This window comes from Phaethon lepturus, unplaced genomic scaffold, assembly GCF_000687285.1.
Source record: "Phaethon lepturus isolate BGI_N335 unplaced genomic scaffold, ASM68728v1 scaffold17417, whole genome shotgun sequence".
NCBI lineage: Eukaryota > Metazoa > Chordata > Aves > Phaethontiformes > Phaethontidae > Phaethon > Phaethon lepturus.
In genome coordinates this window covers 1-24,342 of record NW_010551333.1, presented here as the reverse complement: position 1 = coordinate 24,342, position 24,342 = coordinate 1, and the positions used below count along the sequence as shown (strand labels likewise).

At 36.5% G+C, this 24,342-nt stretch overlaps 1 protein-coding gene across 1 annotated transcript in view; it reads right to left on the bottom strand.

The window, feature by feature from the left end:
- Window positions 1–14,618, bottom strand: part of ANKRD28 (ankyrin repeat domain 28) — a 46,974-nt gene extending 32,356 nt beyond the window's left edge. Inside the window, exons 1-5 of the mRNA XM_010290876.1 lie at window positions 14,520–14,618; window positions 11,372–11,572; window positions 10,487–10,574; window positions 6,454–6,596; window positions 4,891–5,103 (exon numbers count right to left, since the gene is read on the bottom strand). Coding sequence (XP_010289178.1) covers window positions 4,891–5,103; window positions 6,454–6,596; window positions 10,487–10,574 — 444 coding nt within the window. The 5' untranslated portion in view covers window positions 11,372–11,572; window positions 14,520–14,618. The remainder of the gene's footprint in view (window positions 1–4,890; window positions 5,104–6,453; window positions 6,597–10,486; window positions 10,575–11,371; window positions 11,573–14,519) is intronic.
- Between the last annotated feature and the right edge of the window lie 9,724 nt (window positions 14,619–24,342).

Sequence of the window (24,342 nt, the reverse complement as noted above, 5' to 3'; positions counted from 1 at the left end):
CTTCTGGTGTCTCGTTCCCTCACTTCTTTTCCTTCTTTAAGCTAAAGAATCAATTAATTTAAAGAAAAATGATCACATAAAATAAGCTTAGTTGGAGTGAGTGACCAAAAGCTGCTTTGGTAACTAATGTTTTAAACTTTAGAAGGGAAAACTTTGAGAAAGGAAATAAAGTAGTGAAGTAATACACAGAAAAATTTAAGGGCTTGGATAAAGAAGCTTGCAACCTCATTGGCTTAGATATGTTAAATTTGTATCTCAAGGGAAGGCTAATGAAGAGTAAGAAGATGGAGCAGAAAAAAGTAGATCCAAGTCTCACTGAGCACATTAAGAAAGTACCTTACAAGGACATAAGAATAACCTAAGGTGACAGTATCAGAAATTAAGGAGCCTGGTGGTCAAGTGAGAACCCTCACAAGACAATTTGAGTAAGATCTTGCAAAGGACAGCAAAATAAGCTGCAAAATAATTTTCCAGTTCTAAATGAAAAACTACAGTACAATCAATAATGGATATTTGGATTTACTCTGCTCAAATTTACTTAAAAATGTACTTAATGTAGATTTCTAAGACAATGGATTTGATTATCGACAGTGTCTCTCTCTAGCCTAACAGTCCCAGGCTCCTTTGCAATAACATAACGCACAATTGTCTATCAACATACAAACATAGAACAGGTATAAAATTAAATATGGGTAATGATTTCCATGTTGAAGTTAAACTGGTAGGTGTAGGATTGCATTCAGGATTTCCTTCTTAGACATCGCCACTAGAGAAGGGTATACCGAATCAGAACCAGTAGCCAAAGAGTTCTTTAAGCAATGAAACAGCAATGCTCTATTTATTGAGCAAAGTACTGTTTCCTGAGATGCCAGGAGGTTGGACTGCATAAGGACGTGTCTTCTAAACTTTTGCTTCAATTTCCTTTTTTTATGCCGTTAAGGTCTTCTATCTAAATATTAACTACAGTTGTCTGATTTTGCAAGATCAGACAGGATCAGAGCACGTGACAGAATAGCTATGGGCTAATGATAACTTTTGTCATCTTCACTGAAACTCAATTAAGTACGGTAAAAGGAAAGAAATCACCCAAATTTCCTCTATCACTACAGAAAACATATCCACAAAATACATAAGATCATATGAAATTTGCTAAGAACAGTAACTGCTATTAGACAGAAAGAATTAACACACAGCACAAGGTGTTCTATCAAGTGATTACTGAGATTTAACTGCACTCAGGCTACTGAGCTTCACCTTGGGTCAGGGGAAATGTGGGTCTATCATATCACAGCATTCCTCCAAATGAAATCTCCCCCTAGCAGCAATTCTTACGTTCTAGTATCACCAGTGGAAGTAAAATACTTTTTGTATTTAGGTCATTAAATTTTCCAAGCAGCAAGGGGGCCCATAAAACAATTAATACTGTCCCATTATGTACTCATTTCAACGTGTTCTCCCATGCATGGAAATCCTGAATAGTGAGGAGACAGTGCTGCTGTAATGAGCAATATTTAACAGGATTCACTGTTCTACAGTACTATATGGACACTGACAAGGCTACAAAAACTAGTATGAAATTATGTCCTCTGCCTACAGAGGTGATAAAAAGCATATAACAAACTTCTACTGTTCCATTATCTTCTGCTACATATTCCCTTCTTGACATGAGGCCAGCATCCACAGATACGCCCAAGCACTTACCCTCCATCTGCCATCAAGAATAAGAGCGTTTCTCTTTTGCTCTCTCTCACTAGGTCATCCACAGCAGAAAGTGCTCTAACAGTACTGTCTAGTCTGCACCTAGATTACTGTCCATATCCACTCTGTTACCTCTAAAACCACAAAAACAGTTGCACATGGGAGGGAACTACTGAATCAGATTATACAAGCAATATAATTATGATGAAAAATAAATCTTATAACAATTGTAAAAACTGCTTTGAACTTCAGCCAAACTATTGAACTATTTGGAAACTGAAGAGGCTTGGTTTCAATAAATACTTAGTAAGAATGCTCTAAAAGCATCCCATTTTAACTCCACAAATTTTTCTTAGCTACATATTCTAATTCAATTTCCATCTCCTATTTTTTAGGGATTGTTCTTTTGATTAAATCCAAGATTTATCCTTATAGGCCTTTCCAAGGATGCAGAAGTTGACTTGGAAATTATTTTCTATTGCCCCCGTTCTTGTACTTTTCAACAGTGCAAGTGATTAAGTTTTCATATACAAAGTAAGGCTGTTGACACCTTCAGGCAGAAATTCACAGGCCAAATTCGGTCATACTGGTATAAATCCACAGAAATGCTATTAACAGAATTACAACCAAGACACATGTTGGTGTGGAAATGGGATAAGTGATGTTTCCAGGCTCTAACTGGTTAAAATCCCTACACAACCCTACCATTAATTTTGCACTTCACAGTTTTGATACTTACTAAATCAACAGTTTTTAATCGCAGCCAACCTAAAGCTAAAGCTACTAACCCTTTCCACTGTAAAGACATTTTCTTCTGAAGCAGGCTAACTTCAGTAGCCAAATCTTTACTAAGCTCTTCGACTTCAGCTGAAATTTTCAGCGCTCTGATATGCTTCAGGCTGCATTTCCCAGTCCCATCACTACCATGTTTCAGAAAAAAATGATTCTGTCATCTCAGAGTAAGCTTAAGAGAAAACCTGGGTTTACCCATACTAAATTTTCAAAGGATTTTTTTTTTTTTTTTTTTAAAGTTACAGAAACCAACAAATCTGTACTTTGGACCCCTGTCCTGGTTTCAGCTAAAATTGAATGGGAAGGAAGGCAACAATACATATCTCTGATGTTAAAACATCTTTTGTCACCTCCAAACAAAAGTTCACCCACATCATAAACTTCAAAGAATTCATGAACTTTGCCAGTCACTTTGAAGATATTAGAACAGTTTCTAAGGTTACTTTGTGTTTCAACTGACGAAATGTAGTTAGTATCTACAGTGTATATCATACGTAAAACAAACATTCTTATTTTAAGCACAAACATAAAGATTATAGTAATCTTTAACAGTGTTTAATTAGCCTAATAGAATGCTGGAATTTTTTCATTTTCATTCCTGACCTACAATTAAGGTGCATTCAAAAACAAATAGCCAAAAAACCTCAACCACCATTACTTGCTGCATATCTTTCTGAAATGAAGCCCACCCCACTTCTTCTACATCAGAAATATGCACAAAGTCATGAACCCTTGCAACCCAGCATACAGGAAAACAGTAATTCTTTGCTTGGTAATATTTATGTTTCTCTCTTCTTCTTATTTGTGTAACACATGTACATAATCATCAGTATATTTAACATTGTGGGATTATTTTCATGACAGAACATACATTACTGAGAAATGATGCTTCAAGAATGTAGGACAGAAGTCAGCCCTGTTAAGGCTAAAGCCTCAGTCATATCCAGTCTGGGACATTACACAGAGCAGAAAGCTGGCAACAAAAATAAATGGACTGTGACCTGTGTATTTTAGGACAAGTTGGCAATAAACCCTTTAGCACAGCTCCTTACTTCTCCAGGGCATTTTGGTGATGAGTTTAGGTATGTTTTCATTAAATGAGCTGCATGCTTAAATATATGTAAAAGTGAGCAATAACATACATCTAAGACTTTTCTGCATCAAATAGCTTATTTTTAAATTACTTCCAAATTTTCAGTGGGCTATGGATTTTGTATTAACAATAGGTTTAAAATTGTATTTTCGAACTAGTTAGCTGAAAATCAGTGTGAATATCTTACATGCAGTGAGTGACAAACCCCATGATTTTTAATAGGAATGTTAGTTCTTCTAATATTCACCTCTTATCCAGATTGTGCTGAAATTCAGACATAACTCAATTAAACAGATTTTTATTTTTTTTTTTTAAGCAGCAAAGGATAGATAATTCTCTTTCTACCACATGTGGGCAACGGTATAGGAAATTAGATATTTTGTAAGAGGAACACTTGGACTTTTCATTTCACATAGCTGTTTCCCACTTCCCCCAGCCTGAAACCTGTGAAGACATTGGATACTGCAACTGAGTACTTCTGAACACAGTTAAGTTTTCATTACTAGAGTAAAAATCAACTTAATACAAAACAGGAGATCTCACATCTCTCATAGCTCAAGATCTTACTTTACAGACTCGAGAAGATAATAAAAGATATAGGTTATAATTTGCTTTTATGCTTGTGTGCATTAGAAAATCTATCTATGCTAAGACTGGATTCTAAGGAATATTCTTCAGCCAAAGACTTGTGACCAAGTAGTGATGTAAAACATACAATGACTCTGCTTGTAAAATTTTGCTGGAGTAATTAAAAAATCAGCTGTTTAAGACTTTCCATTGGCCTAATCTACTTACCTTTGTATTTTTTAGTATACCCTTCACAACTCTCCCTTATTAATTAGATTTTAGGATCTTACATTAGCAGCTCTTCAACTACTCCAGCAATTAGCTTTTCTCTGAAATACACATTTCTCTGAAATATCCTTGATTTTGTTAATGCTGCTTATTAATAAGAAAAACATATTCTTTTGCATTTTTCCATATGATTTGCTCTTACTCATATGGATAGATTAGGGAAGACAAATTATGTGGAATTCTGACATCTAAAATCAACATTGACCAGACAGTACTGTCATCTTTCTTCTTTATCCTTTTGAGCTATTTACTACATCGCATTGAAGTTTTCAGACTGAGATCAAGTTCCTTGAAGCAACACACTGGCTCATTTTTCCTATAATACTTTTCACAGAAGTACTCCATCAATCAGTGGAAACTTCTAAACATTATTGTCATGATTTTGAAAAATTACCTCTGATAAAGATGTACAGCATCTTTAAAAGTGAACGGATGGCTTTGGGTTCACTTACCTTCATATTTACATCTGCTCCATTACAGACCAAAAGCTCTAAACATAATGCTCCATGTGTTGAGGCAGCAGCAAAGTGCAAAGGCGTAAAACCCTTCTCATTCATTTGATTTACATTAGCACCGCAGTCTATGAGTTCATTCACTACAACATCTTGCCCGTTGTAGCAAGCTACATGGAGAGGAGTATTTCCATAGGCATTTGGTTCGTTCATCTATCAGAGAAAAAACCCAAACAAAACAGATTAGTTAGTAGGCAAAAACCTGTATTACCGCAGCAGTTAATTATGACAAAGAAAAATCTCATGTCACGAGACAACTTTTTCATTACGTTTTGGAACTCTTCAAAACCAGAAACTAAAGGCGAGTTCTGGATGTAGTACTTTGATTAAGAAGTGTGTACCGACAAAGAGTACAATTGCTTTACAAGTAAGCCAACCTCCTCCAATTGTCTGCACACCAGTTTCCTGTATGCAACTTGACAGAACACACATACAGAAAAAATGCCAACAGTGGCAATTCGCACAGACACTACAGACCAAGCACAGCACGGACCTCTATCATTTTTCAACAGCATTTGCAGGTTTCCATTAAAAATGGAGGTTAAAGGGACTGAGTCTCCTCAAAGAAATTTTAGGCATTTAAATTCAGAAACCTTAGATGTAGCACGTGTATACACACACAGGAGGGCTCTTCAATGTTACTGAGGCCCTGTAGCTTCCGAGCGTAACAGGAATTTTAGGTATGAACTACTTCTAAAATGCAATCACACACTTCGCTAATGAATTACAAGAGGTGCTGCTGTTTAGGCATCAAAGTTAGAAAACGATCTCTAAACGAAACAAGACTCTAAAGTATGTATTTCCCTTTTTTGGGGGGGTGGGTGGGGAGGGCGTGTACAGATGTAGAATTTGTTGTTGTGCACAACATGATACTCAATTCTGATCTACTTCTCAAGCTAGAGCTTTGGCATCATTATCCAGCCTTGTAAGACTAAAATGTGATGCACAATGTAGATTTCTTACACAGTTTGACACTTTGTTCTTAACACACTTTCTATATGCAGGTACTGTAGAACCTTTTAATTTACTTTTCATTTCAATATTAATATGACCCTCCTTACTGTAGTATTTAAGTTTCTTTCATTTTTTAGTATTTTCCAAAATTTATGTGGTGTAAGAAAGTTCGTAACATCTACATTTTACAAATAACTAAAGCAAAAGTGTTTAGTTTCCTGCAGTTCAAAAAGGATTGTTCGGCAAAGCTAGGAACGGAATTCCTATTTCCTGAGTTCTAGTCCAATGAACTAAGAGTAAGAAATACCAAATGAACAAAAACCCCTACTAAAAACAAATTTACTTCCAGTTAATTGTGCAAAATGTGCAAGGCTCTTAAGTTACTTGGGGGAAATGAGGTTTTAAACAAAAAAAAGCAAGTGAATGAAGATCTAGTGAAATACTACTGTCACTACATCATAACCTGTCCCTAAATAGTGTGCTACAATACTAACAAGTGCAATTCAAACAACAAAAAGATATGGATCATTTTGTTTTATGCTTCCTTACATCAACTCCAAGATCTAGAAGGTATTTGACTACACTGATCATCCCACTAGATGCTGCAGCATGTAAGGGTGTATATGATTTCTTGTCTTTGCATGTCACTTCAGCACCGTGGGCCACAAGTAATTTCACAACTTCAATATGACCTAAAAGAGTAAAGACAAGCACAAGTTTACAAACTTAATAACTGTACAAGTGTTATAACATGAATAAGGCTTTATTCATTTGGACCTAATCTGGAAAACAAAGAATTGTTCTTGTATTCTAATTGTATCGTGAACTATAAAAGCAACATAAAATATTGATCTCCAGAAGAGAGTATTTCCACATACTCCATAATCACAGTATTTATACTGCCAAAATAATCTTGTATCTTAAAAAAAAAAAAAAAAAAGATAATTCTTGTCTTCTGCTTATACAGAAGGATTTTGGGGGAAGATTTGAGAACTAGGGAGGTGAAATAAGCTTGTAATTATTAAACATTTACTGCAAGTTTCTGTTAACAACTTGAAAGAGAATGTGACTGCCAGCCTTCCACCGTCACCTCAACTGCAAACACACCCGTTAAGGCCTTCAGTATAAACTTTGAAAAAATTACACAAACATGAAAAGAATAAAAATGTTCTATTTTTACAGAAAAATGTACTCCCCCCCAATCCTTTACTTGCAAAGCCTTCACAATGTTGTCCCAATTCATACAGGATTTAGCAAAGTTCTAGTTTCAAAACTGACTCAAGTTCCCTCAAAGGAAGCATCAAGTATTCTCCTAAGTCACCGGGAAGAGAGTATGGAGAAGAGAGTATGAGTTGAGGAGGATCGTGGGGAAGGGATGACCTGGGGGAAGTTCCAGCTAAGAGGGTAGAAAAGGGAAGGGAGGGCAGGGAGCCCACCCTGAAGTAGCAGGCAGTCGCTCTCACCGCCAGCTTTGTGGCTGGGCCAGGCACCCCAACGCCGCACTGCTGCTGCGAAGGGCAACCAGCTTTCCCCTGCACTGTGCCCACATGTTGCCCCACTAGCTTGCAGGCAGTTGTGACACTGCACGCTAAGAGAAAAGCTATGAAAATGAGGTAACAAAAAAATCTGTCATTCTTGCTCAGCTGCTAACTACCAAACAAGTCAATCACTGAAAACACACAGATGAGCATCACAAAGTGTCAGAAGAAAGGAGCACACTTCAGTTAAATAGGCCACAACAGATTTAGTGCTTTACCTTTCTAACTGACCCGAACAGACAGATGTGGGATTCTTCATTTTACCTTTCAAGTGACACCCATACCTTAGTTAAAAAAAGTGGTGAGTGGCACAGCAAATACTTATGCTTATCCAGTCAGACATATAAGTAAAAAGTATCAAATCCAGCTTTCAGTTTAAGTGCTTCATAAAAAGTGAGGGTCTTTTGCAAATTCTCTTAGTCATTGAAAACGCAAAGTTTGAATTCCTGTCTACCCAAAGGAATACAAAGCTGCTTCAATAAACATTCATGATGATAAACCATGATACCTATTCTATGCTGCGTGTCCAACAGCATACAAAAGGACCCTTCACCTAGCTATACCGACCAGAAACATACAGAGTTGACCAGTGCAATGTGAAGTGCTGCAATGAATTTTGCAATGAAATATATGTTTTGCAATGAAAGTAAACTTCTGAATTATTTCAGTATTGTAGGAAAGAAGACAAGGAGAAATGTAAACATAATACTCATTTTCTGACCCAAATAAAATGAGGACAAGAATGAAAACAAGCCCTATATGAGAGACAGAAACACAGAAGATATTGAAAGTAGTGAAAGGAAGCCAGACACTGAACAGAACAGTGGCAGAAAAACTTTTAAAGAGAAGAAAAAAAACTCAAAAAAATCCCCGACCTGCATTGAAAACGCAAGCAGCAATCAGTGGAGGACACTCAAACAGAAGAGCAAGGTACTTGACGTGGGAAGCGCTCAGGAGACATCCCGATACATTAATGAGGGCGATGATAACACACACGAATGCAAGCCCATTTTAGTCTCAGCCTTACAGCTGGACAGCAATGGAGCCGGGTGAAAAGCAGGAAGGAAGGGAAACAATGGACATAACCCTAGAAAGTTATTTATAGTAGACTGACGAAAAGCGTAACTTCTTTTTTTTCTATGGCCAGTTTTATATGGTAGAAAAGCTTTAAGGCTTTCTTCAAACAATTGGAGCAATGTAAAATGGCTCTAAATTGTGAGAGTTTTTTTCCCCTTATTTGAAGACTTTTAGAATTTTTTTCTACTCTATTGTCTGCAAGGATATTTAGCTTGATCGACATCAGATAAATTACATTTTTCCCACCCAAACACTGTTCATTAACAGAGCTTCCCGTTAATAGTCTATGAAATAGCACTGACTAAAATTGTAACAAATGTAGCTTATCTAAAAAATAGAAGACTCTTCTCTCATCTAGGTGACCACAAGCCAGAAAACACCTCTGTCTCTGCGATCTCATGCACAAGTTTCATTCAACAAAATTTTGCAAATAATCACCTTGAGTAAGGTGGTTGGACAGCCTGTAGCAGACATTCTATTGCATATGTAAGTAAGTTACAAAATACTAATACAAAACATCACAAGAACGTTAGATCAATAATGAAGATTGTTCTTTAACTTTTTGGTTTCAAGTACTGGTATCAGTACTTGAAGTGCAGTATCATACAGTTTCAAATTATAGAGTATTAACGCTGTGATGTTTTTGCCAAGACGGTCACTCCAAGTAGTATTTTCCTCTTACAACTGGAATAAAAATGTGCACATCTTTAGAACACCTCTGAAAAGAAAAAAAAGCTGCCATAAAGAATAGGACCATGTTCTCTTCCTGATTGTTCTTCTCCTTAAGTTTTGTAAGATGGTCTCTTAGCCATATAGATATGTGTTTTCTAAAGTATTTAAAATTTAGGAAAATGCAGATCGTCAAAACATAACAGAAACAAAAAAAATTACATATGATGAAGTCTTATTTCCCCATTTCATCTTTGAAGAAATTCCCAGGCATGCAGCTTCATACAATACTGATACTATTGCTTTATTCTTCTCCCTTGGCTGGATAAAGTGATGAAGCAATAAGCTAAAATACTTAATAACAATCAAGACCATGGAATCATCTCAGCTGGCTTCTTCCTGAAACTGATACTGAAACTTAATTGTTCACTGATCATATACAAAATATGCTGCATGTGTTCAAGGGTGTTTTTAGGCATTTTCTGGAAATTAAAAGAGGAATTATGGTTTTTGGCTTCTGAGCAGGTACAACTTATTCTGCAATGATAAATACAATCAGCAGTTGCATGTGAATTACTCAGAAACACAGCAATTAGCCAAAGCTAAGAAGTCTTTGTCAGCGTCAGCCTAGAACTCTTAAGTCTGCCTTTTCTATGATTCACCTTCCAATGGTTTATATTGCTCATATTTTAAATGAAGATTGAGATACAAAGCTCTACTATTTATTATAGATATGCTGAAGAACACAATGCCTACCACTTAATGAAATGAAAGTGTGATAAAAGGTAATGAAATACATGACTCTTGACAGTACTGCCAGTGTATTGATCAATACCATGAGAACAGTAATTATCCACTCCTGGAATAAGAATGGCAAGGCAAGAATTTGGAGGTTTAGAAATAAAATTTTCTTCTTTTAAAATACAATCCCTAAGGTTGGTGTAACAATCCTCTGTTTCAGGTGCCCCTTGTATTAATTGCTTACCTTCTATTTAGCATTATTGCAAAAGTTTTCACCTGTGATTAGTCTCCTGATTGAGAAGCATAGTTCCTTTTTTTTTTTTAAAGAACAAAATTACTTACCTTACTTTTCATTTTCCAACGAATTGATTTTTTCACCGCAAAAACACTTTTACAAAGCAATCTGAACTATACTGCTAATGATTTTCTGGCAGACACACAGATAACCTCAATGCTTATACTGTAAATATATTTCCTAGAAATATATAAAACCACTAAACATAAGGTGATTTGGTTTTTTACTACCACAACAGTAATCAACTGAAATATGTACATACCCATATATGCTGCCCAATGTATAGCTCGCCTGTCTTTCTTGTCAAATGCATTAATATTGGCCCCTCTAGAGAGCAGTAAGCTGACCATCTGAGACAAACAGAAAAAAAAGAAACCCTCTATTCACAAAGAAAAACTCTGCTTAAAGTAAAACAAAGAAAATCATAGGAGAAACCAAAAATATATGCATTTTCAAGGAATTTAAATGTGTTGGTTTTTGAATATTCCATAAAGTTGAAAAAACAGGCTGCTCACCTTGGCAGCAATAATGAAGTGACTGTAAGGAACACAAAACTGTGCCCACAGAAACATCTCCTAGTTAAATACGGTAAAGCAGTGGAATCTTTGAAACCTTCAGGCCATTACTAAGGGATTCAGTAAAGGTAATCACTAAAAGCAAGCTTATTGCAGATTTGTCTCCAATTACCTATACATGATTACAATGGGAATTTCTCAGCAGTCATTTTTCAGGGTTTGAAAACTAGCGAGTCAGAATTTATTACATATATTTCCTCCACATTTCAGTCACAACATATGGAATATGTTCACTCTCTACTGACAGAAAAGTATAATCTTTTTCTCCATTTAAAATTTATCTATTACTACTTTAACTCCAGTTAACTCAGGCAAATTTGCTTCTGTCTTAAGGTGAACAAGGTAATAACCTTCCAACTAAATGATGTAACATGTATTTTCCACAACCATTCTGTACACAGATGCATACAAAAGACAAATTCAAATACAAAATAAGGGGTGGGATTTTTTGAGCGTATGGGGGAAACATGATTTTAAACTCAGAAACTGAACACTGGAAATTAAAGGGACAGAATGGCCAGTCCCCTTGTCGTTCTCCTCCACAAGTCCAAGCTAAGAAAAATAACTCTTACCTCAACATGTCCACTGAAGGCTGCATGGTGCAATGCAGTTCTGCCTGCTCGATCAGACACATTTACATTGCTTAGGAGAGGCACCAAAGCTTCAGCACATTTCACAGCTTTGTTTGCAGCTGCTATATGTAGGGGTGTCTGCCAGTTTTTATCACGAGCATTGACATCTGCTGAATGCTTTAACAACACCTGAACAGCATCCTGAAAGCATTTACAAAAAAAAAACAAGCCACTTAATAAAGATTTGAAATGTCAGCCTTAAATCCAAGGACACTATAGTAGAACAGAACTGCTTGCCATTTGTTCTTTCGTAAACATCATTGTATGCTTTGGGATTTGTACTTGATCATAAATCCAGATTTGGGGATGTTCTCAAGAACATGAGCAATATACACTCTAGAGGATTCAACTGAATCAACTGTTTCCAGGTCTTTTATCCAGTTCCTTAAGCCAGCTGGCAAATTGTTTTGTCATCACAACTGATTTCCAAAACTTAATAAACCTCCTTAAGATTTCTTCTATTGCTAAGGATTAGTAAAGTACTATGAACTTATAATGCATTTTCATCAATTTGACAGGCAAAATTTTTGAACTGCCAAAGACTAGAAATGGCGAAGAGAAGAACAGCTTATTACATGTACATTTAGAGAACCACAGATAAAACAGAGCACGGTCACAATTTCAAACACAAACACAAGTTTCAACACATACTGTTGCAAAACTCCTGAAAACCATTTCAAAATATTGCACTGAATTCCATCTCAGAAAAAAGATTATTCATTTCCTTTTGTTAAATGTACAGGCTGTGAAAATTTGACAACTAATACTGTAATTCTTACAGCAAGATAAACAAATCCCGTTAAAGTATGTGCACACAATTGGAATGCATGAAAAAAAAAATCCGTTGGTGTTATCAACATGATGATGAATACTGCATTTTACATCAACGCCGTGACTTTCCCACAATTCACTAATTGCTTTCAGTGACTTACAACCCCAACACTGAGCACACAAATAAACAGTTGGCTGTCTGAACTTAAAACATGTCACAAGTAGTTGCTGGAAATTTCAAATTACACTATCATACAGTAACTAGGTATTAATCTCAGCTATGACTACAACGCTAAGTAGAACTTGATTCTACTTATAACAATATATTATATTTAAAATCTTCAAATTATTCTACTGTCAATAAAAAAGAAAACAGGAACAAACATAAAAGTGAAAATACTGCATCACAGGCTTGTAATTTAAATGAGAAATGGAATAGCTCTTCTATTTTCCAAGAATCTTAAGCAGATTTCGTACTTTAAAAATCTAATCAATATTTTCAACTTTTGTCTTTTTTTAACCAAATATTATGAAAAAACAGAACAAGGAAATCTTAGAACAGCTACTACCCCTTTTGTAGAAGGAAGCACCATAGCACTAGTGTAAAAATAATATAGCTTGTATTTTTATGTGCATATGCATTAATGAATTTCAAGAATTAGTGACTCTGGGGTTTTTTGGGGGGTTTTTTTGTTTGTTTTGTTGTTTGGTTGGGGTTTTTTTTGTTGTTGTTTCTGTTTTGTTTTGTGCGAAGTACACCAGGCACATAAATATAAAGGCCTGGACCATGACCCTCCTGACACAAAGTTCTCTGAACTTGAGCAGTTGACAGCTAAAACCATAATTCCAGCTATTTTGCATGTTACAATGTCCTTGTTTAATTGCAGCTGTCCTTGCTTCAAGAGTAAGTCCAGGTGTTTTACTGAAATGATTATCAAGAATTTTTGCATTACAGCTTTTTTCATCTAATGCCCAAACCCCATGTACGTCTGTCAGCTAGAAAACAGTGCCTAGATTTATGTGGGCTCCTATGACTTACTGGGTTTATAAATAGAAAATTCTGACATGACCCTATCATTGCCTTTTGGGTAAATACTCTGATTGGTTTTCATGTGTTGTTTGCCTTTGGTTAGTATTTTGTTTAAAATATTCCATGTTTAAAAAAATATGACCATGGCTGCATTTCTTGGAGCCAGGTCCAGTTTGCCTGCAGCACTCCTCTCTGCAAGTGTTACTGATATAAGGAGCTTTTATTGTCCCTCAGCTCTGAAGAATGCAGCATTCGGTGCTTTGGTCAGCTCCCTAAGGAGCAGCCTAAAAATACCTCCAGAAGAACAAATAGCATTTGGGAATAAGGCACCCTTGAAGATTCCTTTTCAACCACTGTTTTGTATAACACAACCTCCACGTACCTTAGCTATTAATGCTAGTGACAAAATACTGCAATTTATCCAGGGAATTCAAAAGCAAAAACTGAAACAAGGCTTGTTTAGACAGTTCGTGGACCAAATACTTTAAGTTCAATGCTTGTCAAAACCAAAATATTCAATTCCATCTTCTCAACCAAAAATTTAGAGAGAATCTTTAAAAAAATGTCATTTTTTGAGACATACTGAAATGAGCATTGATTTGACTCAGGATCTCAAAGGAGATGGTTTTGCATAAGCTCTTTCATATAACAAGGTCAGCATTTGTCTGTTTGTTTTGATCTTCTACAGACATTTAAAATTTTTATTAGGACATAAACAAGAGAGGAACAGTAACAAATTCACTTCTTACATTACTATATTCTCACAACGGTGTAACTGGTAGACTTTCTACATGTTTAATTTATAACTTTTAAAGTGATTTTCAATACTATCATTACTCATTAATTGCTTTTTTAAAAAAAGATGTTTGCAGGCCTTTATTTCTTCAATGCCTCAGACAAGCATGTAAAAAAACATGAAGAAATGCAAAAATTATGCTGTAAAATCTGTACTAAATCTTAGTTCACCTTTACTTCCCTCATGCTGAACCATTCTGGATACCTTGAGAGAAGCAAACTGGACTTGACAACACTACATGCAGAATCCTCTGCTAGGGAAATGGCAGAGAGCAAAGCTGAGAACTGGAATTTTATAGTTTCCCCCCCTTCCTCCTACTCAGGCATGTGATATATATACACACACGTACCCTCAACAAGTTAAACTGTTTCAAAAATGTTCTGCAATTCCAAAGGTTTGGAGTAGTTTCAATTTGTAAAAACCAAACAAAGAACAGAAGGTAATTTGCAATGTCTTTTTCAACACAAAGCAGTCAAAAAAAAAAAGCATACCTCACTACAAGATGCCACAGCTCTGTGTAAAGGAGTCAACCATTTGCTGTCTTTGGCATTAACTCTAGCTCCTGTAACAAAAAATAAGAGTAACAAACTTATAATATATGTACAGAAAGACTTAAGTACTTTCAAGTACAGAGGTAGAACTACTGAAAGATACTTATTCTAGGCTCATTAATACAGCATGATGCCAAAAATGGAAAGAAGAATTTTCTCCAGATGAAGTCCACCCTTTGAGGAAATTCTTTTAACACTGCATCCATAATACTCTTCCATCAAAGTGTACTCATCTTTTTACACTAGGTAATACTCTAACCTTCTGCACTTCCAAAGACACATAAAAGACTGTTGGGTAGGAAAGATGAACTCCTTGCCTTCATTCAGCAACAAAACACTCATACTTTTCCACTATAGTTGAAATTCTCCATTAAAATAGAGAAATACGCTACATTTATTCCCCGTGCCTCCAGTGAAGGTATACAGAATAATGCTGCTTCTTCTACTAGGAATTCGGGAATGAATCTCTACTCCACCAGGTCACCTAGCTCACTTCAGGACCTCCTGGACCTCCTTTCATGAGCTAGACTGTAATAACCACACCTCTCTGCTTCTAAAAGCATACTCAAGAAACAGCTGCAGGAAAAAAGGTTGCACAAACATCTGCAAGGGACACAAGCCTGGGCTTGCATTTTAATTTTTTTCCTAATAATAAAAGGAAAGTAAGGATTTGGGGATTTTTTCCTGAAGGAAGCAACTGAACTACAATCTAACTTCCAGTGAACTTCAACAAACAAGAAAACTTAATGATTTAATTTCTTACCGAAATCTAGACACACACATATATGTGTACATGTGTATGTAAGTGTATCTATATACAGACACACAAAACACTTGATAGGATTTTTATACCTTGAGTGGAAATTTAGCCATCTTTATTTGACAACTGCTGAGATTTTAGAGAGATGTAATAGCGTAGACAAAATATTACCACTTTCAAAAAATAGTTTGGAAATACTGTTGGAAAGAGTTCATATAGCAATACATGATATCACATGGTAACGTTAATGCTACATGGTCAGAGCTTATTAACTTCTCAGGCTAAACATAGTATTGATATGTCAGAACCAACTTTATTTTTTTTTCTATGCAAAAAATAGAAAAGCATGGAAAGTCAGTAAGACACAAAATGTCAAAGAGGCTGCTGGTCTGGATACTCAGCTGAGAGACAGGGGATTTTGATCCAAGTCTCCCAGACCTGCATCAACACAGAAGTCTCTCCTAGTCCAGCTGAACAACCTGACCAAGAAACTTAGCAGTCTGTACAGAATTGTGGTTGTATATACTAAGCAAACCAAAGATTTGAATTAAATTTTTTGAGTTAATTAGTTTTTAGTCAATCCATCGCTTTCAGGCTTAAAAACACAACATGGAGGCTGATGCTGGCTCCTAACTCCCATTTTGACACTAGGTCTTCCAAGCACCAGACAAACCGTGAGGTCTAATTGTTGGCTACAATTTCAGGGATTTCCCTCTTTCTTTATCCGAATTTCAGAAGCTTTGGGTGCCATCCTATTTTCCAAGTTTAAAAGTTTTTGAAAAGTAAGTTTGAAGGAACGGGAAGAAAGTCCATTTGAAGAAACACACCTCCCCCCCCCCCAATGTAACAACAGTTTAAAAGACTTAATCTTACCATAAATACCTGCTTTTGTCAAGCATCATAAGGACCTAGTGTACTGTACCATATCACATACCATAATGTACTGTATCAAGTTCTGCACAGAACTTGAGCAAAAAAAGAATGTGAGGATTCTTAAAGTCACCAGAAATGTTTTAGCATTTTTGTAATCCTTTCCAAAAGACAATAACCTGAATGATCAGTAAGTGAGAATGTAATCAATATATTTCAAACTTATGTGTGTAATTCTTGATTGTCTCCCAGGTTATTGCTAGCCACACCTTGTTTTTAGCAGACAAGACAAAAATAAGAACCAAAATGGTACTCCACACTCCACCTGACTTCACGTCTACAGCCAACAATCAAGGAATGAAGACTCTGAAAGTCTAACTGATTTCTGTTTCTAATTTTAGGACACAAATGTCTTTGAAGTGTTTTAAAGGAGTTACAGAAGTTACTAGGTCACTAATCACCATCCTGATTTTCCTCAGGAAAATGCATTTGCAAGATCTGAGGTCAGGCCAGATCCACCCACATGATGAAGCCTGAGATAGGAGAAGCACCGTGCCCAGCAGAAGGGGAGAAATGCATGTTTCCACTCCAAAGAAACAGCAGTTACCTAAGCTCTAGTGAAAAATGTGCTTAGAGTCCAAGCTGTGTTTATGGGTTCAGCTAAGTCGTTCACTCACATTTCTGGTACTTTAACACACAGCCTAAAAATTGCATCAGAAGAGAGCAGGAAAATACAAAAATATACTGTTCAAAAGGTTTTCCCAGTGCTAAGTTAATCAAACTTGCTATGACTAAAGGAAAAGAATATCTCAAGTGTTTTATCATTTCTGCTGAGAAAGAAAAATCAGCATTAGCCAAAGAAATGCCTAAGGAAATCTGAAGCGATACCTAAAAGTAACATGGTCCCCTCCAAAGAACAAAATCAACAGAACAATATCTGTCCTGACCCCATAAGTTATCTTCCACCCAAAGAAGCAAGAAAGCCTTGGCCTAGTACATCCCATAGTTAAATCAGTGTAATATGTAGACACTAAAATAAGTTAACTTTTCAAATGCACAAAAAATTTGTAGATTCTCTGAAAAAGGAAAAAAAACAAAATTGACTTTTGACAAAAAGAGCTAAATCTCTGATGGACTTACTTAAGAAAGAAAGAACAACCAGGCTTGTGCCGCCCGCCCCCCTCCAACTCTTAAAGGAGTTCCAAAATTTTTAGACTGAAAGATAAAGGTTTTAAAATAATAATCAGAATAAGTATACTACCACAAACATGTATGTACTATTAATGTGGGAATTGGGAGATCTGTAGCTCTAGATATGTTAAACAAAATAATACTTTATATTAACATAGAGATACTTCCCCATAACTTTCACCAAGATGACATCCTGCCAAGAATGATTTAAATTTCATAAAACAGCTTCTCCAGCCAGCCTTGTATCTGAGACATAGTTCCCCTCTAGGCTGTCCTTTACACCCTAGAACATGATTTAGGGAAAATGTTACTGTTCCTCCCTCCTCCTTCAGATGTTCTACATGAGATGTAAAGCTCCCTCAAACCTATCATACCCCTACCATGCAACAGTGACGAATTTTACAGCCTTCATCCTCTGGGGTAAAGCTCTACTCCAAATCACTGCAAATAAATCTTAGAAAGAAAATATATTACATCTTTACTGAATATCTTTTGCTTAAAGATGATTTGCTTCATGGTTTACTTAAAGACAGTTTGAACACATGTATGTATATAAATCACTGTACAACACTGCTGATGCAATATTATCTCTGTGAAGCTCAATCTGCTGACACGCTAACCAGGGCATTTCTCACATTTCAAATGCCTTCAAATGCCAGTTATGCAGCAGTTTGCTCTTTCAAAACACATTGCAGCATCTCTCAACCCCCAATCTGTAAAAACAAAAAAGGCAAACAAAATACCCCCACCACACTGGATCTTCCAGACTTTCAGGTGCACAGTCTTAACATATTTATTAAAACTGATCAAATGTTTCATTTGTTTAATGTGAAATTTCTTGTATTTCAATTCTTTTAGTGCCATAGAGCTTGCAGGAGAAGGATTTGGGGGCTTGCCAGACATATCAAATACAATACTGCAACACAAATACCCATCAACTTTGCTTGAACTTAAGAAATGATTATGTAAATGACACTGCCCTAAAACTGCACCTTCCAAACCAACCAACTTATTCTTCCATGTTGGTGCACTAAACCGAAACACTAAACAAGATCTTCCCTTGCATCACAAACTTTGCTAGTACCACCTAGTAAGTTTACACATCTAGGCAAATATGAAAACATGAGTTTTACTCTGCAAAAAGGTGGGGGGAGGGAAGTATAACATATTTTTCTTCCCTCCTCCTTGAATCTTACATTTCACTTTGCAAAGTTGGATTCACAAGACTGACAGTTAGAAAGACATGTTTTAGTTAATAAATCTAGCACAGAAGCTACTGAAAAACTGAGTGATGCTTACTTCTAGCAGATTTATGTTCCAAGAGACACATTTTCCAACTCAATACATGCACTGATTTACAGAACAATCCTGGAAACTTTAGGTACATCAGTCCATATCTGGCAAGTGCACATTTAAATGTGCAATTAGCCACCAAGACCTGGACTTACGTTTCTGCAATCGAGTTGCTACTTCATTGGTGTCAATATCCTTACTTTCAAGTAAGAGCTAGCATCTCAACCATCTCTTGAAGAGATGGGCAACAAATTACCGGTCAAGAAATGCTGCAAGGAACAGCCTCCTTGATCCATAAAGTACCATATAACTATATACAGCTGTGTCTCAGCACATCACCTCCGTGCTCATCTCGTAAGAATTTCCGCTGTGACTCTCTTCCTGAGCTAGTCTGCACCTTTCCGATTTGTAAACGTCTTCAGAAGACTAATAAATGCAGCAGCTACATTACACACACATCACTAGATGGAAATATATTCAGAAAAGAAATACAACAGAAATGACAAGATATTTTCATCTTTGCTCACAGTACTGACCTAAGTACTGAATTGCCTTCCACTGTCCTGTTTCTAGTCTGTATTTTTAGATAGCCAAAGACAGTATTTTCCTTTGTTACTGTAAAAGATGTGCTAGCAATTGAACAATATTATAAACAAATAAAGCAAAAGTGTTTTCATTCACATATGCAATACAGACACCTGATGTTCAGTATTTGAAGTTCTGAAACAAAGAAGCGAGGAAAACAGGAACACCTGCAAGCAGCAATCCTGACTGTGTGAGGGGCGCGTGGACAGCGCGTGATATTTTGTATATAGCCAATTGCAATAGTGTGTGTAACAAGTTGTAACCAATCATGAGTGTGTGCGCAGTGACTAAGCGAAAATTATGATATATATTGGAGTCAGACAAGACAATAAACGGCTTCGGAATATAACTCTCATAGAGTTGTGAAGTCCATCCTTCTCCCGCAATGTTCAGTATTTGAAGTTCTGAAACGTTTGTTTAGGAATACAAGATGTAAATGAGATCTTTAGATTGCATGTAAAAAAGCTAACAAACTTTGTCTCAGCAACTAATACACTGAAATAATTTTAGGAATTATCTTTGCAGAAATTAAGAAGATCCCAGGTATAAATCACTGAGAATAACCAGCGGTACTACTGTAATTAGGTTCTATTTAATTATTGTCCTACGGGCTAGTATTAGCTTCATAAGTTTGTTCTTTTTAAATGATCCACCTTCTATCTAGAGAAGGTGACCATGGAATAACTTACAGTGGCAGGCAGAAATTCTTAAGACTACACTGAGGAACGAACAGGTGGAAAAGAAAACTCTTCCTTAGAAAAATATGTGAACATTCAGGGGGAGATACAGAAAAGGTTTGTGAAGTAAAACAAGATTTGAGATATGAATGGGAGCAGTCAGTAATAGAAATCTAGGGTAGTTTCCCATTGAAAATATGAATACTTAGAATTTTGCTGCAAAAATAATAAGACCTTATTGAGAAAAAGCTACTTATAAGTTAAATGCATAGTAGAGGATCTATAGAATGGTGAAAAAAATCTGAGAGGGACAGGTCTGGAATATCTTTTGACCAGCCACAATGATGCTTCAACAACAGTTTTTATTTTTATCATAAAACCCAAACAAACAAAAACAACAAAAAACCACAAACCCAAACCAAAAACAAACCCCCACAAACAAGAAAAAAAAACACCACCACCCCCAACATATGAAGATACAATGGCCACAAAAGGCAGGAAAACCACAATCAAGTCAAAGACATCTTCCAGAGCTTCACTGCCTTGTCAGTGTAAGAAGTCCATTTCCTTTCAGAACTTCATAGTTTCTGCCACATCTCGGCCATCATCTCCTTAAGCTTCAGAGAGCAACACGAGGTTCTCCAACTCTTTAAAGCTACTGAACGCTTCTACCTTTTCACAAATCAGCTTCATTTTCTCTCTCAAAGAGCATCAGAGCTACATTCTTCACAGTGACTGACTTACTGCTGCCAGAGGGAAGTTAAGACAGCTCGAAAAAGAAAACGGCAGCCAACATCATTGTCAGAAGAAGAGGAAGCAGCCGAAAGATACAGCCAGTGTAAAAGGAGCCCCTGTGATGTGGGTACATCTGCAATCCAAACAAAGGGAGCTTCATGTGGATGATAGTTTTTGCAGCGATAGCCTTTCAACAGCTGAGCCGTGTGACTGTCATTGCATCCACTTTTAACACTTGCATAGCTTTATAATTAGATGAAACAAATGCAGGTAGAGCGGAGTAACATTGGAGGGTCTTTACCATCCTCCAAAATCTGTTATTACTGTAATGATAGTTTTCCCGTGTCAGCATGATTCTTACATTTTCCAGCTGACCCAGAGGAAAGCAAAACAAAAACTCGCAGGCTGCCAAACGTTAATGAGATTGAGTTTGACCATACAATCATACACGCTGCGCTCCATTGCAGTGAAAATTTTGGGTTAAACAGAAATGTGTTGTTAAGTATCAATGCAATGGAGTAACTAAATCTATTCAAAAGAAAACAACAGATAATTCAGATGTTTATTTTCACGAATTATGTTGACTGCAGTGAAAGCTAAAATACCATGCAGACTATTATTAAGAAAACACATGAAAAAAGTCACTAATCAAAAGAACACATTCTGGGACCGCACTAATCTGTCCTGCTGCTCACGTGTCACTTGCTTACAGAACAGACTCTGATGGAATTTAAAAAAGCATAGGACAAACAGAAAAAATAATTTTGTTTTTTTTTATAAAGCAAGGAGCCTCCCCAGAACAGTTCACACGAAGGACTTAACTGAAAGAGTTTGATTTTTCTAATGAGGACTTCTTGGAAAGAAAGAAAAGTTGGACATTCAGTTAATTAAGACCTAATTATTTTACTTTTCTACTTCTTAGTAGTTTGCCATCAAGTATTTACACAATTAAAGTCAGTGCAATTATGCAAAGTAGATAGATATATATATTTGTGCACCAGGACGCAGAGTTGTATGTACATCATGAAAATACAACTGTGATGGGTGTTATGACCCTTCACAGAGAATTAAAAAAAAGCTTCTAAAATTATGATTCTCAAGTAACTAAATGATGTTCCATCATTCTGTATACTAGAAACATCTTTATAACTCTTTTTTATTTACTGTTCATCTCCTTACCTAAGAAATTTAGGAGTGCTATTTGCTTATCTAGCCACAATCTTACGGGGAGAGATGATTTGAATATTTAGTCCACAGACCATAGTGGTATGAGAATTTGCTCATATTCACATACTGCGAGATATTCACATACTCAGTTTATTCATAAGCTCAGTGAAGCTTTGTCTCAAGATAAAAACCAAAAGGCAATCTAAATGTCCATCCCCAAACTGGAGTCACTGAAGCAATTTTTTTTGCTATTCAGAGTCTGTGTCCAAACCATCACCTTCAAGTCCCTTGCCCAGGTAAAAGACTACAATAGGACAGGTCACAGAGGAACCTTGCTGTTTGGTGGGAAAATATCTCAAGAATTCAAAAACTAAATAAATACGCTCGTAAGACTGAAAACTTACTCCACAAAAGTCTCCAAGTAGACTCAGTTATATCTTCAGAATGTGCAATATGGGGTGCTTAGGTCTATAGGAAAGTAATATATTGTAACAGCAACATGTGATCCAAAATACGTACTTGACAGCAATCTGGATCCCCTGGAGGAGGATACAAAGGATGTCTAAGTAACATAGGATACACACTTTAACTAAGAATAGAGAATAATGAGAATCAAGCAAGAGCCACTGAGTATTGGAAAGATTAATATTGACTTCAGTAATTTTGAGATCCAGTTTGAAGAAAGAATAAAAAAAGTCAAAGCAAACAGTCTTCACAGGATAGCTTGCACAGCAGGAAAACTGTAAAGTGGTTCTTAATAACATTCAGAAGACTACATTAGAGGACATTATAAGTTGCACAGTCAAGCTCTCACCAAGGTGAGAAATGCTAGGATGAAAGTAGTCTACACTATTTAATACAATTCCTTCTGCAAATATATTACAGTAGGTCTATTAAAGCCACATACAAAATTTTTACATGCAGATTTACTGCACAGAGGAGATTGTTGTTCAGAAGCATTATTTATTGAACAAACTATTTTCTCATTGTTCAAAACGAGGTCTTGCAACACACTTCAAACCTCCCTGTGGTAACAGACGTTCTTTATTTGCTCCCCAATGCTCATCTATTATGACAAAATGTAGCATTATACATCCGTCTCAAAGGAGAGATTTGATCTCCAGCTGAAACACAATAGATGACTTTTCCCTATCTTTATGAAATGGAGAGGATAAATACATTTAACCTCTGTTCCCCATCTTCCAATTAACAGAGTTAAAAGAAAAATCTTGGCTTGTGCCTTTTGAGACACCTAGACCCGATTTCTCCGAGAAGTAGCTGGGGCAGCACTTTAGATACAGCTGTGAGTGCTCACACTTTCCAAACCACAAAGATTTCAAATCCAGCATTCAGAAATTAGGAAGACTAAATTGGTGACTACTTTTTAAAGAGTCTGGTTTAAGCTGCTTGCCTAAAGCCACAGCTTGCAAACAGGTAATATAGAGATTAGTGCCCAAGTACATTACAGTCTCTCAAGCTGAACAGCCTTTAGACAGAGACATCACTTTTGCATCCTGCAATTAATGTTCCTCTTCATTCACTTACGAATGTACCAACAACTGGCATCTGTCCCTCCTCCACTGCACCACCCCAATTCATTCCCAGCACAGCCCCTCCCTGTGAAATTCATGAGGCTGTGCTTCTACCACAAGGCATAAACACATAATTGAAGTCCACCGCAAAGCCCACGAGTACAGCCAGGTTAGACTGATATTGCCTATAGGATCCACAGCTTTCAAAGCTTTTGATTTTGCAACTATTTAATGTGCTTTGTGTAAGTAAACATTTATTTAATGAAAATCAAGATTATCTGAGACATATCAATGACTCCCAGTCTTCCTGAACAATCTGCAGACTCAGCAGCACCCCACCACCTCTCCTCCACGCAATCACTCAACTTTGGACTATTCGTACAGCCCTAATTCTTAGTTCTTCACTTCCCTCCTTCATTCTCCAATTTTTCTTACACTTATCCCCAGGCTATGTGACCAAATAGCATGACTAGCCTTTCTTCCCCTACTGCCATCCCCCAATCAGGATCTTGTTTCATTAATATCTGAACTAGAATCTTGCTCCTTCCATAAATAAGCCCTTTGCCAGAGAGAGAGAGATTTTGTTCAATCACAGTTCTGGTAACTGGACTCTGTTCACCCAAAATAGTCAGAGGCTTCACTCCCAGAAGTAGCTGACTACAACTTTGCAAAGTTTGTAACATCGTCAGTTGTTTTGGGGTTGTTTGTTTGTTTGTTTTGTTTTAATCACTGTGAAAACCCAAACAAAAAGAAATATCCTTGCCAAATCCAAGATCCCTTTTTCAGAAGAAAGGGGTCATTATATATTTTGAAGAGTCACCAGAACTTGTTTTTTTTTTTCTTGACAGGGAAAAACAGCACCTTCTTGGCAACACAGGTGAACTTTTTGGGACAAATTATCACTACAGAGTATTTCCATGAGAAAAAAAAATATATAAAATAAACATAATATG